General features: G+C 52.1%; 4 protein-coding genes across 4 annotated transcripts in view; 1 reads left to right on the top strand and 3 right to left on the bottom strand.

Moving 5' to 3' along the window:
- The window catches only part of LOC143989533 (NACHT, LRR and PYD domains-containing protein 14-like), a 28,817-nt gene extending 17,943 nt beyond the window's left edge, over positions 1 to 10,874 (bottom strand). The window contains exons 1-2 of the mRNA XM_077489664.1: positions 10,774 to 10,874; positions 1,740 to 3,444 (exon numbers count right to left, since the gene is read on the bottom strand). Of these exons, the coding sequence (XP_077345790.1) occupies positions 1,740 to 3,444; positions 10,774 to 10,780 (1,712 nt within the window). The 5' untranslated portion in view covers positions 10,781 to 10,874. The remainder of the gene's footprint in view (positions 1 to 1,739; positions 3,445 to 10,773) is intronic.
- Positions 1 to 13,798, top strand: part of LOC143989797 (uncharacterized) — a 765,658-nt gene that overhangs the window by 593,797 nt on the left and 158,063 nt on the right. The window lies entirely within an intron of this gene.
- The window catches only part of LOC143989578 (uncharacterized), a 229,597-nt gene that overhangs the window by 190,647 nt on the left and 25,152 nt on the right, over positions 1 to 13,798 (bottom strand). The gene's annotated exons all lie outside the window — the stretch shown is intronic.
- LOC143990004 (uncharacterized) overlaps positions 1 to 13,798 on the bottom strand; it is a 123,953-nt gene that overhangs the window by 85,270 nt on the left and 24,885 nt on the right. The window lies entirely within an intron of this gene.

Raw genomic sequence — 13,798 nt, 5'->3', positions numbered from 1 at the left:
AAACAGCAGACAGTCCATGATAACTTTAGAAAACGTATTTGCTTGCTTGAAGGATGTTACATGGCAATTAGCCCTTGTACACACGGTCAGACATTCTGACAGCCAAATCCGTTGGATTTTGTCCAAAACTGTTGCAACACACGGTCGGACAAAGTTGTCGGAAAATCCAATTGTAGATAACGTGATGACGTTATTTCGTTATGACGGGACTACGTTCAGGCTACTAGCCAATAGCTTTGGTCTAGGAATTTGATCTGAGCATGTGTGGCACTTTGTCCGTCGGAGTGGGCTACACATGATCGGAGTATGTCCGATCGGATCATTTTATCAGAAAATTTTACGGACAAGTTGGAAAACTTGGTCCGTCAGATAATCCGATGGAAACAGTCCGATGGAGACCACACAGTCTGATTATCCGACAAAACGGTCCGATAGGACACATTCCGTCGGAATCTCCGAATGTGTTTACAAGGGCATAGAGGATATGAGTTACCTCTAATGATCTGGTTCTTGATTCTGTCCCCCATGTCCTTGCCTTTTGTAAAAAGACCAATGCCCCTCTGAAAGAAGCTGTGGGTTATGGATATTAGAAGCCGCAGGCCTCATCTGCCTATCTTGACTCCTGCAATCCTCCCGGCGTCAGTTCAGGAAAGTGTCCTTGACAGATAAGCACTGCGAGGTTGCACCCCCTTTGCTCTCTCCCATCGACAGTCCATGATTGCCACAGGTGGTCGATCCCAGTTTCTTCCGTCCTCTTCTCATCTACTTCCTCCTCCGCATTGGTCAGGTACATCCCAGGCTGGGATGCCTGGCCCGCTCCTCCAGATTACATTGTGGCGGTTGTTATGACTATCCAGCACTGAGGTCTCTGAACCCTCAGGCCTTCAAACCTATTCCTGCTACCCAGCGCTGGGGTCTCTGAACCCTCAGGCCTTCAAGCCTATTCCTGCTACCCAGCACTGGGGTCTCTGAACCCTCAGGCCTTCAAGCCTATTCCTGCTACCCAGCGCTGGGGTCTCTGAACCCTCAGGCCTTCAAGCCTATTCCTGCTACCCAGCGCTGGGGTCTCTGAGCCCTCAGGCCTTAAAGCCTATTCCTGCTACCCAGCGCTGGGGTCTCTGAACCCTCAGGCCTTCAATTCTATTCCTGCTACCCAGCACTGGGGTCTCTGAACCCTCAGGCCTTCAAGCCTGCTCCATGTTCGCTACATCTTTCCTCCTTCTCTGCTTCCGACTCCTCCCATCTCCCCCAGGAGTCATGTGACCCCCAGCTTATATGCAAGTCCTGCCCCTGCCAACACAAATTAATGATTGGTCCAGAGCTCTCCATACAAGCTGCCTGCACTCCAGTCCCAAGTCCACCTCCCTTCCAGAACATTTCCAATGGAAGGTAAGGGGGGGGGGGGGGGAAATCTCTCTGGGTCAGAGTGTAGGTGGCCACACACCCCCTATTCTGTCACTCCCCTCTCCCAAAACAAACAAACCAGGCCTAAAAAGTGCAAGCCCCTGGTTAAATTTACCCAACACTTACCTATTTAAACCTATTTAGCACCTACCTACATGTGGTGGGCACTACATATATGTCTCAGACTAGGAAAGCCAAAATGAAGCATGAAGACTTGGACTGAATAACAAATGGAAGATACATGTGTTGGTGTGAATGAAAACTTACCATATCTTGTAGGACATAATGAACAGATATTAGTTTGGAGTAAACAGACTAGGTGGGTTAATACTTACGAAAGCTTTGAAGATGCATGGAAGAAGGGGGACAGCAATTCCAAGTCTTTGGGTTGCATCAGGTGATCCTCCAGGCGGATGGAGACAAAGCTTGTCCGATCTGCCAGACAATACAGCATCTCTCCAATACGAACATTCTCCATGAATGAGCTGTAAAAACACGACTGGAACAGCAGGTCGGGGGCACTGAACACTCGGCTACGCAACGCCTCATCCTGAGCTTCGTAGAAGCAGGTTAGTACATCAGGACAGAATTCAGAGGGTTTTCCGGCTGTTAGACATTTTTCCATGGCGGATTTGGCTCTTAAAGAAACGCTGGACCCAACGACATCTGCAAGCTCCTTCAACTGCTTATTATTGAGGAGGCCAAAGAGGAACTGTATGGTTGAGCTCAAGTATGGGTGACGTTCAGACTCATAAAACAGGGATCTTCCACTGCAGACTCTTGGGAGGAATGTATCTCCATTTACCCCTTTGGTCTCTTTAACCTCAGCATCTTCCCCCAGCACATAATACAAAGCGGCAAAGAATTCCTGAACACTCAGGTGAATGAAGCAGTAGTTGGTTGGGTCTTCCACATTCTTCTGGAAAATGCTGTCATTTGGGAAAACAGAAGCCACCTCTGATATAGTCAGTCCATTCCTTCCAAGATCCTCCTCATCAAACAAGCTTGTCCGATCCAGGATCCCATCATTGGCCAATGCACAGAGGTTCTTCAGACACTGGAGTATTGGCTGGGTGCTGCCTGGATTGATGAGGAAGCTTCTGAGATAAGACAGATACACGGAGGTGAGAGTTTTACAGTTTGCTGAGCTAAGCTCATCCTTCATTCCCGCCTTCAGGATCCTACAGACAAGCCAACAGGTCAAAGGGACCGAACTCAAACCTAACAGAACTTGGTTTTCTTTCAGTACCGACACAGCCTGCTCTGCCTGATCTTTGTTAAAGAAATGGTGGAAATATTGTTCAAGATCTCCCTGTGAAAAGCCCAGAAGTTCCACAGAAGAAGCGGCATGAGCAAAGTCCTTCATCTTCTTGAGGGACATGGATCTGGATGTAATAAGCAATGAAGTGTCGCTGAGGATCTCTTTGCTCAATAGGCATTTTAGAAGAGTTTCTTTGTGGGTCTGCGCAAAGGGGTCTTCACAGTCCTCATCGTCATCTTCCAGGGTCCACCTCAACTCATTAAACCCATCGAGAATGATCAGAACCTTGGAAGGATCATTGAGAGCCGACTGGATCAGATTCTCTGAGAACGGCAGCTTGGTGCTTTTGGTCACAAGTCCTTCAATGTTGATATTGCCGGTAATTTTATTAATTTGTCTGCCGCTCAGATAGAACACAAAATTAAACCGGTCGGCGTAGAGCTTTCCAGAGGCCCAGTCCAGCATGATCCTCTGTGTGGTCAGAGTTTTACCGATTCCAGGAGGTCCCACCAACACCAGAGTCTTGGGGGCAAATCCGCTGCCATCAGGGACAAACAGGTCCTGGACACCGGAGGGGGAATATCGCTCCGAGGACTTGGTGACCTCCGCCTGCTCAAGTAAAGTGCCAGAAAAAGGGATTGTGGGATCTTCCCCCTTATTAATCTTCAGGGGGCGGAGTCTGGGGTATCTCCCGCCTACAACCTTCCCCAGGTGGCAGCCATGCTCTTCAATAGGCTGGAAGACCTTTGTAACAGATGCCAGATATTTGGATTTCCATTCTGTGGGAGGAGAAAATTGGATGAATGGAGGACCAGCAGATAGAATCACAGTACAGAGATCGGTAAAATGCCTCCCATCACCCTCTCTTATTCTTCAAACACATTAGAGATCATTTATACTATAGAAATCGAAGCCCATCATTGGTCACCACCCAGCCCCACCCTCTCCATATAGTCAAAGCTGGAGGCCTGCTTGGTCTGTGGGTGTGGGGGGGGGGGGACCTGCAGGGTTCCTCATTGCTGGTTCCAGGACAGATGACAGCATCCCGAATGCTCCTCCTCTTTGGCTGTGCCCCGCCCCCTTCCCTATCACTGATAAATGGTGTGAGAGAGTGAAGTCCGCCTCCTTCCAGAGAGGCCGTAGGGACGCACCGCGTGCGGGCTCCTTCTTGGGAGATCTGAGATCCTCATTGTTCCCATGAACTCATCTGAAGGATTGTGATATCCCATCTAGAGATGCGGGTGAAAGGTGCCAGGGGGGTAAAGCGGGTGTATATTCTGCTTCTCAGGGATTATATGATAAAGTGGTGCCTTGTATGGTGGGGGAAGGGCGGAGGATGTACCAATCCCATTACAGTAATCTGGTCTCCATCAATACCGGTAGAGCGATGTCTGGACATCGAGAAAAAGACGTTCATAATCTATTCACAGAAGCGCCCCCCCCCCCCCCCCAGGACACAGAGTGTAGGCTGCATCTCCTACACTCCCCTCCCCCAATACCAGGATTTACCTGGTGGAAGGCGACACTCAGATAATCTGTAAGTGTCACCGAGTTCTATAGTAACCATTCCTATATATATCTAAGGGGGTGACCCCTCACCTCTATTCCTATATAGATCTAAGGGATGACCCCTCCCCCCCTCACCTCCATTCCTATATAGATCTAAGGGGTGACCCCCCCACCTCCATTCCTATATAGATCTAAGGGGTGACCCCCCACCTCACCTCCATTCCTATATAGATCTAAGGGGTGACCCCCCACCTCCATTCCTATATAGATCTAAGGGGGTGACCCCCCCCACCTCCATTCCTATATAGATCTAAGGGGTGACCCCCCCCCACACCTCCATTCCTATATAGATCTAAGGGGTGACCCCCAATCTCCATAGGGGTGACTCCCCCCCCCCCCCCCCGTCACCTCTGGCAATGACAAAGATAGTGTGAAATAAACAGCCCCACAGAGCCCCCACTACAGAGGACACAGATGAGGGGGCCCCACAGAGCCCACCTATGAGGGGGGCCCCACAGAGCCCCCCACCACAGAGGACACCTATGAGGGGGCCCCATTGCCCCCCTCCACAGAGGACACCTATGAGGGGGCCCCATAGAGCCTCCACCATACAGACGTATGTGATAAGTAACAGATAAAATTTAGTCCAACATTAGTGAATGGAACTTTGCTCGGGGGGGGGGGGGGGGGTATTAGTGAAGTCCTGCAAATTAGAAAATGAAATCTCCCCCCGGCAGTCGGGGGGGGGGGTGGAATTACCTGTCAGAGGGCACTCCGCCATGGTGTCACACACTTCTGGATCTGGAAGAAAGAAAATGGAGAGGTAAGAGATCATGGCAGAGAGGACATCGGAGACACCTCTGATGGGGGAGGGGAAGTCACTGTGGGAAACTTCTGAGTGGTTTTGCCCAACATGTTTCGTCATCAGAGGCATCACCGAGCTGTACTGGTACTTGTGTACTCCTCAAGGGGAGTCATTGATCAATAGTGGGCAGAGCCTCCTTCCTGGTAGGTAAGATAAGCTCCATGATTGGCTTACATTAATGAAGGGAGGGGTCTCTGGATAGTGGAGGGGGAGGGGACATTTCCTCCAATACACTTCAGCTTTTCTGTAAAGAGGCGACCCCCTTACTTGAAGAAGAGGTGAGGGGGGGCATGTGACATGGCGAAGGAAGACATATGCAAACACCTTGGTGGAGGGGACAGAAAGGGGGGGGGGGTGGAGGATTATTGGGGGGGGCAGCTTCCAGCGAAACACTTCCCAGGACCCCCCACAATCGTCTGATTTAGTAATGGGGGAGGGGAGGATCTGATGGAAGCTCTCAGGAGGATGAAGACGAATACAGTGTATTCCCTCATCCAATCAGGAGAGATTTTTCTTGGAGCAACATCCAAAAATTACCCAATTGGTTATATCATTGAGGGGGGCCCATTGTTGCAAAAATTGTAGCTATGATATGAGAGAAAACATTCCTCATCATCCAATCACAGGAGAGGATCACCAGAGATGTGTAATATATAATAATGGGTAGGGTTGCCACCTGTCCAGGATTCACCTGGACAGTTCGGGTTTGGAATCATGTGTCCGGGTTTCAAACTGCCTGAAACCCGGACACATTATTCAGACTGGACTATGGCTTCACAGCAGGGTTGCTGGCTGCAGTTCTCTAAGCCGAGAGTGTCTGTTACACTCTCTCTTTCACACTGCCCAAAGCCACCCCCCCCCCCCCACACACACACACACACACACACACACAGACAGGAGAGGAGAGAGGGCTCGATCTGCACCTCTGTCCCGCCCCTACCCCTTTTTGTCTGCCCACACTCCAATCCCCAGCGCTGTGCCTCAAAAAAGGAAAGTGGGGGACGGAAATATGAAGTCCAGCTTCAGATACATCTGGATGAGAGGTGCTGACTGCCAAGGGGTGAGTGAGGTCACTATCCTTCTCGCTCCTGCCTCTGAGTGAGTACACTAATGTAAATCAGGGTTCTCAGAGCACCCTTTACATCAGAGTTCCCCTTTACACCAGAGGCCACAGAATTCCCCCTTACATCAGAGTTGTCCGTGTTTCCCCCCTTAGATCAGGGTTCTCAGAGCATCCCTTATGTTAGAGTCCCCAGGGTTCTTCCTTACATACGAGACTGCAGTCTCCCCTTACATTGTAAGGGAACTATTCGAGTTCGGATGTGAAAGGGGAACTCTGTGGACTCGGATGTGAAAGGGGAACTCTGTGGACTCGGATGTGAAAGGGGAACTCTGTGGACTCGGATGTGAAAGGGGAACAGTTGTGATTAACTTCATATGATTAGAAGTGTTATTTAATTGCTAAATATATGTATAGTTTATACTATAAAAAAAAAAAAAAAAAATGCTGTGTGCCGCTAATGTGTTCGGGTTTGACTTAAAGAAAAAGGTGGCAACCCTAATAATGGGGGGACATTATATTGTAGAGAGGGGCCTACAGGCGATTCAGTTCGCATTGAGCGCTATACAAGTATTTCATTCGTTCATTCAGGGGGAGGACATGATATTATACATCTCTGGTGATCCTCTCCTGTGATTGGATGATGAGGAATGTTCCATGTCTCCCCCCCCCCCCCCCCCCCCCATTGATGATAAGTAGCGCCCAGCACTTTAGGTGGGTGCTATTAGGTAGAGATAGGAGAAGTGACCAGTGCCTTACTGTTCTCTCTGTACAGGCCTGCAGGGTTGGGTTAGGGAGGAGTTGTAGGTTAGATGGGGGGTGTGACCGTCTGTTCATCACCCTGGAAAACCCTCCCTTACTTCTCCAGAGAAGTGTCTGGAAAGGAGGCGGGGCCTGAGAGACAGGCAGTGTGTTTGGTCCTTGTCCAATCATTAATTTGTTTGGGCAGGGGCGGGACTCATACGTATACACTGGGGTCACATGTTCCCTGGGGGGGGGGGGGGGGGGGAGATTTTATCCAAAAAGATTGCAAAATGTGACCTTCGGGAACAGGGCCGGAAGGCCGGGGGGGGGGGGGGGGGGGTCATCAGAGACCCCAGAGCTGGAAGGTTTCACCATTCAAGAAGCAGGAAGTGGCTGCAAACGGACCCGAGTAGACCGGAGTCTCCTGGACTTTCCTGAGCTGGCCTGGGAAGAGATGGCAGGAGGTGAGAAGGCAGGTGAGGTCGGGGACTTCGGGCTTTTCAGAGGGACATGGGCCACTTCATTAAGGGAAAGGTTCCATCTACTCGTACAGCTCCATCAAGAGGTAATTTATCCTTTCCCTGCACCCGACACACAACACACAGACTGCCGCCGTCACACAACCCGCAGACTGCCGTCGCCGTAACACAACCCGCAGACTGCCGCCGCCGTCACACAACCCGCAGACTGCCGCCGCCGTCACACAACCCGCAGACTGCCGCCGCCGTCACACAACCCGCAGACTGCCGCCGCCGTCACACAACCCGCAGACTGCCGCCGCCGTCACACAACCCGCAGACTGCCGCCGCCGTCACACAACCCGCAGACTGCCGCCGCCGTCACACAACCCGCAGACTGCCGCCGCCGTCACACAACCCGCAGACTGCCGCCATCACACAACGCGCACAGACTGCCCACCACACAACGCGTGCCCACCACCGTCCATCACACAAGGCCTGCTCACCACACAACGCACGCAGACTGCCCACCACCGTCACACAACTCAGACTGCCCACCATCGTAAGTTATTGTTTCACCTGTTGAACTGTCTGATTACACCAGCCGTACTGTGATGAACTACTCAGCAGCACCCAAGGGAGTAGTGTGCTTCATATATAACAATGTCCCCCGTCCACATGTGATATAACAATGTCCCCTTCCCCCCCCCCCATGATATAACAATGTCCCCTTCCCCCCCCCCATGATATAACAATGTCCCCTTCCCCCCCCCCCATGATATAACAATGTCCCCTTCCCCCCCCCCCCCATGATATAACAATGTCCCCTTCCCCCCCCCCCCCATGATATAACAATGTCCCCTTCCCCCCCCCCATGATATAACAATGTCCCCTTCCCCCCCCCCCCATGATATAACAATGTCCCCTTCCCCCCCCATGATATAACAATGTCCCCTTTCCCCCCCCCCCATGATATAACAATGTCCCCTTTCCCCCCCCCCCATGATATAACAATGTCCCCTTTCCCCCCCCCCCATGATATAACAATGTCCCCTTTCCCCCCCCCCCATGATATAACAATGTCCCCTTTCTCCCCCCCCCCCCATGATATAACAATGTCCCCTTTCTCCCCCCCCCCCCCCATGATATAACAATGTCCCCTTTCTCCCCCCCCCCCCCATGATATAACAATGTCCCCTTTCTCCCCCCCCCCCCATGATATAACAATGTCCCCTTTCTCCCCCCCCCCCCATGATATAACAATGTCCCCTTTCTCCCCCCCCCCCCCATGATATAACAATGTCCCCTTTCTCCCCCCCCCCCCATGATATAACAATGTCCCCTTTCTCCCCCCCCCCCCCATGATATAACAATGTCCCCTTTCTCCCCCCCCCCCCATGATATAACAATGTCCCCTTTCCCCCCCCCCCCCTGATATAACAATGTCCCCTTTCCCCCCCCCCCATGATATAACAATGTCCCCTTTCCCCCCCCCCCCATGATATAACAATGTCCCCTTTCCCCCCCCCCCCATGATATAACAATGTCCCCTTTCTCCCCCCCCCCCCATGATATAACAATGTCCCCTTTCTCCCCCCCCCCCCCCATGATATAACAATGTCCCCTTTCTCCCCCCCCCCCCCCATGATATAACAATGTCCCCTTTCTCCCCCCCCCCCCCATGATATAACAATGTCCCCTTTCTCCCCCCCCCCCCCATGATATAACAATGTCCCCTTTCTCCCCCCCCCCCCCCATGATATAACAATGTCCCCTTTCTCCCCCCCCCCCCCATGATATAACAATGTCCCCTTTCTCCCCCCCCCCCCCCATGATATAACAATGTCCCCTTTCTCCCCCCCCCCCCCATGATATAACAATGTCCCCTTTCTCCCCCCCCCCCATGATATAACAATGTCCCCTTTCTCCCCCCCCCCCCATGATATAACAATGTCCCCTTTCTCCCCCCCCCCCCATGATATAACAATGTCCCCTTTCTCCCCCCCCCCCCCATGATATAACAATGTCCCCTTTCTCCCCCCCCCCCCCCCCCATGATATAACAATGTCCCCTTTCTCCCCCCCCCCCATGATATAACAATGTCCCCTTTCTCCCCCCCCCCCCCCCATGATATAACAATGTCCCCTTTCTCCCCCCCCCCCCCCATGATATAACAATGTCCCCTTTCTCCCCCCCCCCCCCCCCATGATATAACAATGTCCCCTTTCTCCCCCCCCCCCCCCCCATGATATAACAATGTCCCCTTTCTCCCCCCCCCCCATGATATAACAATGTCCCCTTTCTCCCCCCCCCCCATGATATAACAATGTCCCCTTTCTCCCCCCCCCCCATGATATAACAATGTCCCCTTTCTCCCCCCCCCCATGATATAACAATGTCCCCTTTCTCCCCCCCCCCATGATATAACAATGTCCCCTTTCTCCCCCCCCCCATGATATAACAATGTCCCCTTTCTCCCCCCCCCCATGATATAACAATGTCCCCTTTCTCCCCCCCCCCATGATATAACAATGTCCCCTTTCTCCCCCCCCCCATGATATAACAATGTCCCCTTTCTCCCCCCCCCCATGATATAACAATGTCCCCTTTCTCCCCCCCCCCATGATATAACAATGTCCCCTTTCTCCCCCCCCCCATGATATAACAATGTCCCCTTTCTCCCCCCCCCCATGATATAACAATGTCCCCTTTCTCCCCCCCCCCCATGATATAACAATGTCCCCTTTCTCCCCCCCCCCATGATATAACAATGTCCCCTTTCTCCCCCCCCCCATGATATAACAATGTCCCCTTTCTCCCCCCCCCCATGATATAACAATGTCCCCTTTCTCCCCCCCCCCATGATATAACAATGTCCCCTTTCTCCCCCCCCCCATGATATAACAATGTCCCCTTTCTCCCCCCCCCCATGATATAACAATGTCCCCTTTCTCCCCCCCCATGATATAACAATGTCCCCTTTCTCCCCCCCCCATGATATAACAATGTCCCCTTTCTCCCCCCCCCATGATATAACAATGTCCCCTTTCCCCCCCCCCCCATGATATAACAATGTCCCCTTTCCCCCCCCCCCATGATATAACAATGTCCCCTTTCCCCCCCCATGATATAACAATGTCCCCTCCCCCCATGATATAACAATGTCCCCTCCCCCCCCCCCATGATATAACAATGTCCCCTCCCCCCCCCCCCCCATGATATAACAATGTCCCCTTCCCCCCCCCCATGATATAACAATGTCCCCCTCCCCCCTCTATAATACTGGGAAATGCCCCAAATATCCCCCATTATTATATTATAGAGAGGGGGAGGGGAGGACATTATATAATGTCCATTTCTGGTGATGATGAGGAATGTGCTCTCCTCTCATATCACCAAAGACACCTCCCCTCCCCCACATTCCACCATACAGATCACACTCAGACAGTCTCATATTTCAGGCTCCTCTCACCTGCCATCTCCTCAGTCAGGTTAGTGATGTCCAGTTCTTTTGAATCAATTCATCTGACTGAACTGATCTGTTTAAAACATTTCACTCTGCACTCAATAGACTGCCCCTCCCTGCAACCAATCACCCCAATCACAGCGCACTGCCCCTCCCTGCAACCAATCAGACCACTCACAGCACACTGCCCCTCCCTGCAACCAATCAGACCACTCACAGCACACTGCCCCTCCCTGCAACCAATCAGCCCAATCACAGCGCACTGCCCCTCCCTGCAACCAATCAGCCCAATCACAGCACACTGCCCCTCCCTGCAACCAATCAGCCCAATCACAGCGCACTGCCCCTCCCTGCAACCAATCAACCCAATCACAGCACACTGCCCCTCCCTGCAACCAATCAGCCCAATCACAGCGCACTGCCCCTCCCTGCAACCAATCAACCCAATCACAGCACACCGCCCCTCCCTGCAACCAATCAACCCAATCACAGCGCACTGCCCCTCCCTGCAACCAATCACAGCACACTGCCCCTCCCTGCAACCAATCACCCCAATCACAGCGCACTGCCCCTCCCTGCAACCAATCAGACCACTCACAGCACACCGCCCCTCCCTGCAACCAATCAGCCAATCACAGCACACTGCCCTTCCCTGCAACCAATCAGCCCAATCACAGCGCACTGCCCCTCCCTGCAACCAATCAGACCACTCACAGCACACCGCCCCTCCCTGCAACCAATCAGCCCAATCACAGCACACTGCCCTTCCCTGCAACCAATCAGCCCAATCACAGCGCACTGCCCCTCCCTGCAACCAATCAACCCAATCACAGCACACTGCCCCTCCCTGCAACCAATCAGCCCAATCACAGCGCACTGCCCCTCCCTGCAACCAATCAACCCAATCACAGCGCACTGCCCCTCCCTGCAACCAATCACAGCACACTGCCCCTCCCTGCAACCAATCAGCCCAATCACAGCGCACTGCCCCTCCCTGCAACCAATCAACCCAATCACAGCGCACTGCCCCTCCCTGCAACCAATCACAGCACACTGCCCCTCCCTGCAACCAATCAGCCCAATCACAGCGCACTGCCCCTCCCTGCAACCAATCAGCCCAATCACAGCACACCGCCCCTCCCTGCAACCAATCAGCCAATCACAGCGCACTGCCCCTCCCTGCAACCAATCAGCCAATCACAGCGCACTGCCCCTCCCTGCAACCAATCAGCCAATCACAGCGCACTGCCCCTCCCTGCAACCAATCAGCCCAATCACAGCGCACTGCCCCTCCCTGCAACCAATCAGCCAATCACAGCACACTGCCCCTCCCTGCAACCAATCAGCCAATCACAGCGCACTGCCCCTCCCTGCAACCATTCAGCCCAATCACAGCGCACTGCCCCTCCCTGCAACCAATCAGCCCAATCACAGCGCACTGACACTCAGAACAGTTGTAAGTTTTGTATCCAGTTCCTGAGTCCGGAGTTCTCAGCACAGCGAGATAAATAATGATTGGAGTTGTGAGAAGGCCGTACACTGAAAGAATGACGAGTCCCACCAGTAGAACAATACACCAATCCCACCATCAGGGGGCAGCAGTGATCAGGTGGTACGGACAGCCTGAGGCCCTTTCACACTCGTGCCACTTGTCCTGTGACTTGAGACTGCAAAGTCACATGACAAGTCACATGACAAGTCACACCCCGTGATTTCCAACCAGTTCAGTTCATATCTGGGCCACTTCAAAGTCGTTTTTGTACTACTTTTGTGCGACTTTGATGCGACTTGTGGCAGAGACCTCCAGATTACACAGACATTGCTTCAAGTCGTGGCAAAAATCATGGCAAAAGCACTTGACTTTCAAGTCGCACAAGTGTGAAAATAGCCTTAGCGATTGGATTTTACTACCAGGGGTACTTCGCTCATGGTAGTGGTAGTAAAATCTGATCATCATTCCTGCGCATGCGCTGTAAAGACTACGGGAAAATCTGATGGCTGGCAAAGTTACCTGTGAAGTTGGCCAATCAGAATGCAGTTCACATGCACAAAAACCCGCTTTTCATTTAGGCTCCGCCTCCACTTGTGCGACTTGTCCTGCGACTTTGTACTCTATGATTTCCAATGAGTATTATTCATATCTGTGCCACTTCAGAGTAGTCCCTGCACTACTTTGGTCCCACTTTGATGCAACTTGAGATCCATAGACCTCCAGAATACACAGGCATTGCTTTAAAGTCGCATCAAAATTGCGGCAGAATTGTGCAACTTTCAGGCTGTGTTAGCCTGAAAAGCCTGAAAGTTGCACGATTCTGCTGCGACTTGAAGCCATGCCTGTGTATTCTGGAGGTTTATGGACCTCAAGTCACATTACAATGGGACCAAAGTAGTGCAGGGACTACTCTGAAGTCGCTGTGACTTGAAGTCGCACAGATATGAACGGTACTCATTGGAAATCATCGGGTACTTCTTGTCATGTGACTTTGCAGTCCCAAGTCGCAGGACAAGTTGCACAAGTGGAATCAGAACCTCAATGAAAGGCGGGGTTTGTGTGCATGTGACCTGCATTCTGGGGCAACTTCACAGGTAACATTGCCATCCATCAAATGTGCGGAAATCTAGGCTCAGGGCCGGTTCACACTGCAGCATAGTGCAAATCACAGGCGATGTCCGTGCAATGCGATTTCAGCCATACAGATAGTATGGAAATGAAATCGTATCGCATTCGGACTAAACTCGCACAGGACCCTTTTTTTGGTCCGCACCAGAATCGGATCGCATAGCACTCATGCGATCCGATTCATGTCCAAACTGACACTTCGCAGTGCGACACGCGAGCTGAAATGGGGGTGTCATTAACATTGTATGACACCCCCCAGCAGTTCGCATATGTCGTTGTGAACTGTTGTGCGAGTCGGGTGCGATGCGGGAACCCGTAGTGGAATCACAGGGTTCCCGCATCGCACAAGTATGAACCCAGCCTAACACAGCTGTTTGTGTATCACCGAAATTCATGACACTGAGCTAATCT

Source organism: Lithobates pipiens, unplaced genomic scaffold (assembly GCF_037356315.1).
Source record: "Lithobates pipiens isolate NorthernLeopardFrog02 unplaced genomic scaffold, aLitPip1_a1.2 Scaffold_18, whole genome shotgun sequence".
NCBI lineage: Eukaryota > Metazoa > Chordata > Amphibia > Anura > Ranidae > Lithobates > Lithobates pipiens.
Note: the sequence above shows the minus strand (reverse complement) of the source record. Positions and strands in the feature narration are given on the sequence as shown.